General features: G+C 51.0%; 3 protein-coding genes across 3 annotated transcripts; 1 reads left to right on the top strand and 2 right to left on the bottom strand.

Moving 5' to 3' along the window:
- Nucleotides 1–237: 237 nt before the first annotated feature.
- LRP88_03620 (uncharacterized protein) lies at nt 238–4,428 on the bottom strand (the record flags this gene model as incomplete). Its single annotated transcript, XM_083240234.1, has 6 exons — nt 238–1,008; nt 1,063–1,607; nt 1,662–3,150; nt 3,239–3,629; nt 3,858–4,143; nt 4,254–4,428. The coding sequence occupies 6 exons, from the start codon at nt 4,426–4,428 to the stop codon at nt 238–240; spliced, it is 3,657 nt and encodes a 1,218-aa protein (XP_083103524.1).
- A 966-nt stretch (nt 4,429–5,394) lies between these two features.
- LRP88_03619 (uncharacterized protein) lies at nt 5,395–6,868 on the top strand (the record flags this gene model as incomplete). Its single annotated transcript, XM_083240233.1, has 4 exons — nt 5,395–5,697; nt 5,749–5,895; nt 5,951–6,322; nt 6,371–6,868. 4 exons carry the CDS (start codon nt 5,395–5,397, stop codon nt 6,866–6,868), a joined length of 1,320 nt encoding a protein of 439 aa, XP_083103523.1.
- A 290-nt stretch (nt 6,869–7,158) lies between these two features.
- LRP88_03618 (uncharacterized protein) lies at nt 7,159–8,775 on the bottom strand (the record flags this gene model as incomplete). Its single annotated transcript, XM_083240232.1, has 1 exon — nt 7,159–8,775. The coding sequence occupies one exon, from the start codon at nt 8,773–8,775 to the stop codon at nt 7,159–7,161; it is 1,617 nt and encodes a 538-aa protein (XP_083103522.1).
- Between the last annotated feature and the right edge of the window lie 2,204 nt (nt 8,776–10,979).

The following is a 10,979-nucleotide window of genomic DNA, read 5'->3' as shown; positions in this document are numbered from 1 at the left end:
AGGTAGTGTAAAGTAATATCGCCTATTTTGCTGCTTGGTTAAACTAGGAATCCTCTATGTTGCTGAAACTGTGTTGTGATTAACCTTTTCAAGAGTCGGCAAAGGTAGAAGAATTATGCGTACAAAAAAGTACTGATATCTCAAGGCAGACACTCGAATCCCCTTTATAACTTAAGTTTAAAATTTGTAAATGTTTACCCTTATTGATGTAGCCCTCACGTTTAATACACATGGACTTTACTTTGCGAACCAAACCACCTTTGGAGTAAAGCCAGGCATTTTAGCATACTCCTCCTCGGCCACCTCTCCTCCAGTCTCCAGATTGGTCACTACAATCTTGACACCGGGTTCTTGCAAAATTTGCTCTTTGACTTTCCCCGCAGGAAGAACTCTCGTTGCAGCCGGTTTCCGGCATCGACCCGAGTTGGGCGGCCCGTCGCCTTGTCTCCCTCGGCCCATGCCAATCCGCGTGACCTGTCCGATGAAATCCGAATTGGTTGTGACATCTGGCACCAAGGACTGCGCACCAGCTGCGAATACATCGATCCGATAACTGGAAGTCGTACAGCCGACCCCAGTAAAGACCACAAACGGCTCCTTCTCCACTGGAGTTATTGTTGCAACCTTGATGACTCCGTTGCTATGTTTGGCCTCTGCTTGGTCGGGAATGCCGGCTGGTAGACTAATAGCCCGACCTCCGCTGGCACGTGGAGATGCAATGCCTCGTTCCGCTGCGGATAGGGGCGTAAAGACATCTGGGCGTTCGGGGGCAGCGTACATGTATCCCAAGCTGCGCGTATCTTTGGCCATGTCGCCAATCGTCGTGTAGCGCCATCGATGAGGATCATCGTAGCTAACATCAGCGCCGTTGTTGATGAAAGGCTGGAGTGGGAATCCAGAGGTGAACTGGCTCTCGGGGTGAGCGTCAATAAAAATGCTCGCAAGACGGTCCATGTTGGCGTGGTAAGACAGGAAGATAGGGTCGAATGCAGTGTAAGTATTATCAGCCTGGCTCTGTGTCAGTGATTACATCCCCAAGACAGCTTGCAGAGAATATCATACCATGTCTGGACCAACCCATCCGTGGAAATTGTCGTGAACTTGCTCAAACAAGCCGTCAAAGTCAAAACGGTACGGGTAAAGGCAATCCTGTTGGTCCTCCGAGAAAGTGGTAATGTTTGCCCAAGGTACTCCAAAGTGCTCAGCCGTTTCGGAAGTGGTATAAGTCGATTGATTTAGGGCCTGCTCTATCTGTTCATGGTACAGCTTGAACAGTCCAATCTTCCGGTCCCAGTCCGGAGACGATGTGCCTTCTGTGAGCGTGGTAGAGCGAGTTACGAACTCGCTTTCACCGGATTTCGAACAGCCGTTCAAAGACAGCGCAAACTTGAGCGGGTTCGGTCGTTCACTTCCATCTGCTGGATGGATGTACTTGTCTTCAAGGAACATGGGAGGAATGCCTGCGAACCTCGACTTCGGATCAGCAGCTTTGGGAGTGTATCCATTCCAGTAAGGAATTGGAAAACCAATGAGCTTCTCCACGTAGAGTAGATAGGCTCTATGCCAGAGAAAGGTTCCCTCTTGGTAGTGCAGGCACCAATAAGCATCTATGACCAACGTTAGTGACAAAGACAAGGGACTATTCGAGATGGGCAACTTACGCAAAAGTCCAAGTTCCTGCCACTTGGACCCGAGGGCATCGACTTGAAGAATATCATCCAGCTTGGATTGGTAAACTGCAAGCTCTTCCCTGCTGAGACTCATGATGTCCCTTCTAATCTTGAAAGACTCTGGTGCGTCTATCGGTTTCGGGATCAGAATGTCGGGCGATGGAGAGTCGGATGAATCTCGTGGGAACCCTGCGTTTACCCATGTTCGAAATGTTTCTAGAGCATCCTCAGGCCAGTAGTTTTGAGGATCCCGCGTGATTGGCATGGACTTGACCCGAAGGTGTCGGTAGATACTGACCGCTTTCTCCTTGACATCCTCGTAACTCGCAAGGTTCCAATGACCCCATTCCACCATCTTCTCAATCCAAAGTTTGCCCGTAGCCGCAGGGTTACCGGAGACCCAGTGCGGGGTTTGGATGAGAGGTAGAATGTCATCGGTCCAAGTTGGGCTTCTCTTTGGTGTAATAGTAACGAGCTCAAGCTTTGTAGAGGTCCTACCGTTGGTAGTTTTGGCGGTTGATTTGGCAGACATGAATGGACAACCCTTGGCCACAGGGGCAAGGCCCGGTCTTCCTTGAGAGGCAGTTGCTTGGCAGGGTGCAGCAAGTCCAGAAGGTCTTGGCAAGGCATCAATGGCAACAGGAGCCTGGGTGGGTTCAGACTCTGCGGATGGCAGTATCTGAGGATCAAGCCCAGACAAGGTGCTTGTCCACTTTGTCAAGAATGTCTGGCCGCGTGATGGAATCTCCCGAATTGTGGCATCCGGTTTCATCTCCAAGTACATGGGCACATTAACATCGGGATACTTGAGGGCAAAGGGCATCGTGGGGCCAAACTCGTCCAAGGGTAGGGGTCGGTAGATACGTCGTCGGGATTCGGCCAACGTCAAGTAATCCTCCAATGCCGCCACGGGGTCATTTTTGATACGAGCCTGAACAGCATCAAAGTATGCCTCGATTTTCTTCTGGTGCGTCTCTAGCGTGGTATCGAGAAGCTGAAGAAACTCGTACTCGGGGGTGTCCTCCAACTTGGCATTCGGAGAGTTCCTCACCTTTTCAACGAAGCGAGCATCCAAGTCGTACTCTTTTCCGTCAAATGTCGTTTCAAGAGGAACGTATTGCATCAAGATGCCGCGCTTCCAAGAGTAGATAGGGTTCCAGAAGTCAACCATCATGATGGCGTTGAACGTCTGAGCCGAAAAGAGGCCGATAAAGGATGCGGGGACCGTGTGGTCTGGGTTGGGCAACTTCTTGATGCTTTGCATCTCTTGGACTCCAATGGCGTCCTCGTACGATGGATGGAGGATATTGAATGGCGAGAGTCCCTCGCTATTTTCTTGGAGCTTCATGAAACGCAAATCCTTCAACGCTGGGTCCTCTCTTTTGTCGCCCCCAAGAGCATGCCAAGGGAGGACGACATCAGCCACATCCTCGTCGCGTGCAGGCATGAGAATGCATAATTGCAAATTCTTGACAGCTTTCTTATAGTCACTTTCATCAAACAATATTGGTGAAAGTTTCGGCTATCCAATATTAGTCACAGATATTAGGAATATGGGGCCAGCTCACCATCAGATTTGTAGACACGGCACTCAACAGCTCGCTGTCATAGAGGTGGTTTGCAGGAAGTATGTACTTTCCCGTTGGGCCGTCGGAGAGCGCACATCCAATGTTAATGGTCGTTGTGAGGAACAGATGAGCAACCCATCTCGGGATGTTGGAGGGGTTTGTCTTAACTTTACCGCTTGAGAGGTAGTCAAGCGACTTGCGAGTGTCAAACCAGTGGTTGACTCCTTGTTTAATGGTCTCTTCAAGGACGCGTGGGCTGGTGTTGATTGCAGAGAGAACATCTGCACCTTCTTGTGTAATCCAGCGGATATCTTGAAACTCCTTGACATCGTCCGCGGAGAGGGCGTCTTTGAAGCTGCCCGTTTCCACACCCAGCCAATGAATCCAAGGCCTATCTATCTGTCAGTAACTCTAGCTTAATATGGGGATAGATGGCACAACGCATGAAGTTCCTTCATAATGCACGCTCCATTCACGTGTCCGTTGAAGGGTCCAAGGTAAGAGGAGTCGCCGAATGCATCTTGAGAGTGGCCAAAGTAGTTCCAGGCCTGATGTTCCGCTGGGGTGTCTTCTTCAAAGGTGTCCCTCTAAACGAAGGTTAATCATGACCTTCGCATACAAGTGGTAACCTGCCTGGTAAAATCTGAAAGCACGTCCGTCCCATGACGCCACTTGCAAGAAGCTGTACTTGTCTCTTGGGCGGCTGCCACCAACGATGGCGAGACTCCACTCATCAGGGCCGGCGTCGAAATAATCACTGTCGCTGGGCTTTACCACTGTCAAGAACCGTATGAAGGGTCTGAGCCATTTCCAGTCTGGATGCTTCTTCCGGCTGAACCAGCCAGCATCCGCCACTGCGAAGGTGTTGACTTCGTACACGGGATCCCCGTCTTCATTCTGTACATCTGCTTATGGTGAGCCGAGGGTCTTGGGCATTTCAATCTAATCAAGAAGAAGAAGAAGAAGAAGAAGAAGAAAAGACAGAGAGAAGGAGCGAAGCAACGAAATTACTTACCCCAAAACTTCATCACCAGGTCATGGCAGGTAACGACCTTGGAGTTTTCTCCTTCCTGTAGCCATGTTCCAAAGAAATCGGTAAAGTTTTCAGTAAGAAACTTGTCATCGGCCAAGGTATTCTGGTCGGCCGTCCCGTCACGGGTGAACTTTCGCCAGTAGAGTTGTGGCGACATGTTGGCTCAAGATTTGGCCTTGATGTATTGCAGAGCATGAAGTGTTTGACGTCCCTTTTATGTAGCCTGCCGCGTAGGGAGCATTAAACGGGCTGGCCATTCATGACAGTCTCTTTATTAAGCGGGACGAGATTGGCTAAGAATCTTGGATGACAACGGTGAAGTACGGATAATCTGGTGCGTATGGATGGCTGAGACATATTAGAGGGGGTACTTTCGAATTCGGTCAAGTCGTCAGCGGGAAAACATCACATGGTTTCGGCAGAGTAGCTGAAGTGTTGCTGTTGTAAGACATCCAAGTCTCAACAACATGACATTTGTCTATATCGGGGAAAGACGCCGTTGCAATATTGAGCTGAAGTTCCATATCATTACTGCATTGGTAGTCAGACTGCAGACCGTTCTCCTACCCCGCTTCAAGAGTGAGAAAATGGCACGCTACTGCACCACAGCCGACGTAAACCATCCTCAGCCCCATGCGGGCCGTCCCAGCCATGACCTTAACCGGCGTTCCCGACTTCCTTGGCGCATGTCTCATTTTTGCGTTTCCATAGTCGATGATTGGGTATCACAATCTTGTGCTCAAAGGCTGAGCATCTAATGGTCCAATAAGTGTATCTTATGTTTGCGGGGCTCCTGAGACTCGCATGTTCAGCTGCTGTCAATCTCACGCCGATCTTCAGATTCAGCCAGCCTCTGGCTCCAAGAGCTACCACGTCAATTTCGAAAGTGCTAGATTCGGACATTCGCGCGTCGAAATGTTGGATTCACGTTAAAGTTTGTGATGATTGCATGGGCGCTCCAGGTTTAGGGCTACCGTGTCCTTCAAGCGACGGAGAAGTGGAAGCAAATTCCCAGCATTTAGACATATAAAGCGCCCAGCCGACCTCATATGAAATTGAAAACTCCCCAAACAACTCCCCAAACATCTCTTCCATCTTTAAGTGTATCACATTCTCTCTCACCATGTCTGAAAACTTCACCTCTGAAACCATTGCCTCCTTTGACCCTCCCGGGTTTCCCGTCCAAGATGACAAGCTCACGGACAAACAAAAGCAAGAGTGGTCCGATACCATCTCCTTTTGGATAAACGAGGAGATCAACGCTGGCTATACGGACGAGGACGGTGTCTTCCAGCCGCTACAGGCAGGCAGGGAGGGCGCTGTTTTCAACCGTACACCGCTGACTCAATTCTTCAACGGCCGGCTCACTCCATTCAATGTCAGCCAGAAGCCAACAGCCATCACCTGGTCTGGCTTCCCACGATTGGTAGTTATCTCAACCTGCGCATCAGGCCATGAGACTAACGTATAGCTACAGGTTGAGATTAAGTGGCCCGATCAAGTGGACCGGTGGAAGGACGCAGATGCCAACCGTGATCTCCACGACGAGTACCTTGAATGGACCGTGAAGAAGAACGAAGATGGCGATATCACTTCTGTGACGTTTACGTGCGAAGGCCCTGAGGTAATATGGCCGCCATCCAATGCAGCCTCAAAGACTAACATACATCCTCTTCTAGTACTGGGATTTCCTGGCCAAACATGACCAAGACAAGCTGCTGTCCATCTACAAAGCATGCAACCCAGAGTATGCTGACAAGATCAACCTCGAGGACATGCTGGACAGCAAGGGCAACTACAACCCCTACAACCAATGGAATGGCATCAAGAGTCTCAAAGTCCCTGGGAACCCTAACGGAGGCTTCGAGACCACCAACCCAGGCTGCATCATGCATCTCGCTCAGGCCAACAACACCCTGGGAGCTGAGGTTGATATCGCAGCCCAGGCGACTGTGCTTCGCAAAGACTCGGATGGGAACGACATTATCGATCAAACCAAGCTCTGCAACTGCTCCAAGTATGGTCAACCCCAGAGACACTCGGACCCTCAGGTCAGTAACCACATTTTCCTTGGAGGCTTTGAAGCTGACTGTCTATAGATCGGAGTCTCCATCAACGGGCTTGCTCGCGACGGCAACAGAGTTTCGATTGCGAACCCTGTGGGCATCTACATGTACTCGTTCGAATCCAAGAAATTCAAGCTTGAAGATGGTTCAGGGGAGCTCAGGCCCGTTCCGGCTGGGACCTTTACTTGGGTGAGAGGCGATATCCGCAAGCACATGGGCCTGCGACTGCACATCGAGGTTCCCAAGGGCACTATGGGTACAGGAGACAAAGAAGGGAAGCAACTGACCGTCTTCGACATTGTCGACGGGAAGGAGCAAAACATCATATACGGTGGTCAGTTTGCTGATGCCATCATGATGTGTGTCAACGGCGTCACGATTTCGGGCGGTGAGCCAGCTCCTGCTGAGCCCTGCCCATGCGGATCCAAGGCACCGAATGATGGGCGTTCGAGGGTGGCCACGATGGCTACGGCTTCAGGCAAGGAGAAGGGTGTTCAGGGTCGGCTTCCCTTGATCAAGACCAGGTATTAGTGAGCCCAAATCGGGCCTCACTGGTTCTATGTTGAGCTTATCTGAGGGGAAGCGAACTATTAGTGGTTGCTTCTGAGTCGTCAAGTGGCTTTTATTGGTCTTAGAATAGCAAATAAACATTTCTTGCTATAGGAAACGAAGAGTAACAATCCTATTGTCGAACCAAACTGTTCTGTTCTTGTAGAGGGGTCTCCCATAGAGCATCTATATGCTAGATTGGATGTGGCCATATCCACCAACGCTCTCGTAACTATCTAGACCTACCCCTTATACTTTAGCTTCAAGGCCAATCATAGCTCATTCCTACCAACCTGTTTCTTGCGTTCAACACAATTAAACTTGCCGGCCTTCTTAGACCCCGTGAGTGGGTAGGGGCAAAGAGGGTTCTGCTCCTCGCTGTCCTTGCCGATAAGCGTGGTTTCAAGCGTGTCGGGTGCAACTCCATCCTCCACCCAACGTCGTAGGGCGTCGAGAGCATGCAGAGGGTGTGCGACTCCCGCTGGCGCCGAACAGTGAGTTCCTCCGGGAACCTCAAAGAAGCGGTAGTAAGACGTCGTGTCAACACCTCGGCTCTTGTCCAGTGCGCTCACGCCGTCGTAGAATCGCCTCATGGCATTGATGGTAATAGCCTCGTCGCTGGTTCCGTGCCATGTAATCATCTTCTTATTCGCCTTGCGGAACCACTGAAAATCTCGATCGCCGGCGCCAAACATACCGTTGTAGTCGCGCTGGCTATCGTGGAAGAGCTGCTGGAATTGCTCAGGCGACAGAGTCTTAGCGTCAAAGGACGGGTCCTTCTTGACAAGTAGTCGGATCCAGTCGGTTGCGATCGTGAATGGAATTCCATCAGTGCATTTTCCATCTTGGCAGAGGGTATTGGCGAGTGCCATCATGCCAACGGCCGCGGTGCCTGGTGTTGACCCAGCAAAAAGACTCTGTCCCTCTGCATCCTTGGGCCCTTCAAACATGGCCTTCAAGATTTCAGCCGCCTCCTTTGAAACCTTGCACTTGGCCCCTTGAGATTCAAATTCTTTGTCGACAACACTGCTTGGGTCGAACTTGCAGAGATCATCCCGAGAGATGGTGCCGTCCTTCACTCCATCCAACTTGTCGCATTCCTCAATGGCAGCAGCCCTCAGGGCCTCGAATCGGCAAGCATCTGGGTATGCTCCTAGCTGGTTCATGACAAACTGCGGCCAGTACAAAGCCAGCAACAGTGATGGGAACTCGACACCTGGGCAACTGGCCAAGATGCCATCAAAATCACCGGGATGTAGCAGAGCGCTGGTGATGCCCTGCCGACCACCAGTGGAGCACCCAGACCAGTATGAAAAGGCGGGAGACTTCTCGTAGTAGTCTTTGGCAACATGCTTGCCGATTATGGCCGCCTCGTGCACGGCACGGTTGGCAAAGTTGGTGAGAAGTGTCTGGTTGACGTTTCCGGGGTTTGGCATCAGCCAAGCATCTGCAGTCGAGAAGGGATCATGTGCATAGCCACCGTCGCTGGCTGCTGTCGCGTAGCCCTTGTATGTGAGAGCTGACATGGCGTCGTCGCCAATCTCTCCAGTAATCCAGCCTCCGCCTCCAATGCCGACAAACCGGTTATTGTAGCCTGAAAGGGGTAGCCACACGTGGACATGAATGACATCCTGGTCCCCGGGGTGAGAATACGTGACTGTAACATTACAGAAACTGACGCCTTCAGGGCCAATCTCAGTTGATTCCGGTTTCCATTTCGAAAAGCCACTATAACCTTCCACCTTTGACGCCGTCGTCAGTATGTGCTTTGTGCCCAGTATATCAGGGAAGGTGAAGGTGCCTGGCACGCATCTTTCGGACGCAGCATGTACCAGAGCAGTTTTCAAAAGAACAGACAAAGCGAGATAAGGAGTCTTGGGGGGAGACATGGCCGGATTCGAGAAACAGCGCATCGGCTGGTGAATGTTGGAAGACCAAAGGCGTAGAACTCAGGTCCAGGACTATGGAACAAAACACGGGGTTTGAGCAGGTTATTTATAATATGCTCACTTTTTCGTATACATCCTGATGTGGAACGTCCCCTGGGCAATGCCATGCCAGCGCATGGGTTAGCTCCACTGGGGTGCAGGCAGTTACCGCCTAGCACTATACATGCGACCTTGGAGTGCAAACATGACACCGGATCGGCATCCATCCCGGTGTAGGGGGAATTTCTCGGGCGGGTTGTCTGGTCGAGTCCGTGGGCCTCCAGCCCCGGTTAGGGGTTGGATTCCATACGGTATGATATTACGACCTAAGTCGGCCCTACGTGGGTAATAACTCCGGGGAGACCGAGACTTATGTGTTTGTGACCTGACGAGCATGATATTGCTGTGCCAACTGCTTGAACTAATGGAGATGGTAGTCCCCACGTGCCTTTAGCCAGTCCGCGCAGACCGCGGAGCCCGCGCTCAGGATTGTTTTACCCCTTAGCTCCTTGTAGAAACTATTTAGACTTCTGGAACTCCTTTCGCATTGAACACAGACCTCGAAAGTCCCAAGAATCGAAGTTCTTAGCCAGAAACTCTCTTTGTTCAAGCCTGGTCTGGAGACGAGTAGACTGACTTGGACTCGGAAATGGGGAAGGTAATTCCATACTAGGTTAGCTAGGAAAGCAATTCCAGATCAACTAGAAAAGGGGGCATATACCAACTAGGAAAGTAATTCCATACTCGTTGGGAAGATCACTCCATACTAGCTTTGACTCTGACACCTTATTCTAGCCGGACCTTGGAGCTCTCCGCCACTTTTATGATCTCTTGTATATCCCTAACCTTGGCCCGCATCAAACTTTCCTCTTCGTCGTCCTGGCAGGCTAGGACTGCAAGCGCTGATGACTTCCACAACGGGACGTTGCGCCTATTGCCAACGATGGTCAGGGCAGTCAGGATCAGACCAGTGAGCTCTATGGCAACCGGCCCAACCAACCAATACCATCGAATCGAGACAAAGATCCTGCTCTCTATCCGGTCTCCTGTGGCTAGCATCCCGTTGGGACTGTTGCGTAGGTAGTCAGTCATGCTCATGGCCATCTCTTGAAAGGCCTGAGAAAGGTCCACGTCTCCTCCGAGTACAGTACTTAAACCAGGGTTTAGATTATTGCCATATCCCTTAATCCACTGTGATTTGAACGTCGCTGAGAGGAAGAATAGACCCAACGCCTGCATATCAAGCACTGGGAAGCTCAGTGTTGGCGAGTTGTCCATCTTTGATCCATTGGACATCACCTGCCATGTCCAACAGCCAAAATCAGTCCCACCAGCACATTCACCGTGGTCCCCGTCACTGAGATCGACTTGAGGCTTGGTTTCGAACGAGAAGCTACTTCCATTTGCCCGGGCATTTACGTACTCGTATACAGCGAGCTGGAGAGTGCAGTCGGTTATATTCACGTCGGAGCTGTTGAACGAGCGTTCGGCCACTTCTGCGGTTGCTCGATAGACGGCCATTTTGGCGACCTCCATGTCACGGTAGCTGAGATTGGCCTCAACACCGTAATTTCCAGTCGTGGTGTTGATCTGAAACGTATTGTGACCTTCTGTCAGTATGAACCATGTTGAAAGGCCTAGGCCTGCTGGAGTTGTCAAGTTGCATGAACGAGGCCCGAATACAGGAGGTCCTTTGCAGCGTTGGTGTTTCAATGTCCATGCCGTAACATTTGTGCATACACTCTTGAAGCCAAGTGAGATGTAGGATCCATTCCAGCGGCAAGACCCGCCACAGGTGAACTTGGGCTAACTGCTGAAGTTGTAGAGGCCCATAAGTATGGCTGATTGCATCAGAGGGTCCGGTGGCAGAGCTTGGACATGTCAGCAGCGTTCGCCTACAATAAAGGAACCGTGAAAATTTACCAGCATTAACGAAAGTCTCGTTCCGATCATATACATGCGCGAATCCAAAAGTCGCACCGTCGTCCGGTGTGACAACGTCGCGTGGTTCAAGGCTAACGACCTGTTGTGCTAGAGGTGCGAGCCCAAGCCGGAAGATGGTGACCAAGGCGCCGATGGTGGCGAGATTCCATCGAATGGTGAATAGGAATTTGATTGAACCATAGGGTCCTCGGCTGGCTTCATCAAAGGATTCGAGGCAATAG

Source organism: Fusarium phalaenopsidis, assembly GCF_050370095.1.
Source record: "Fusarium phalaenopsidis strain FUZ10S chromosome Unknown contig_32288, whole genome shotgun sequence".
Lineage (NCBI taxonomy): Eukaryota > Fungi > Ascomycota > Sordariomycetes > Hypocreales > Nectriaceae > Fusarium > Fusarium phalaenopsidis.
Note: the sequence above shows the minus strand (reverse complement) of the source record. Positions and strands in the feature narration are given on the sequence as shown.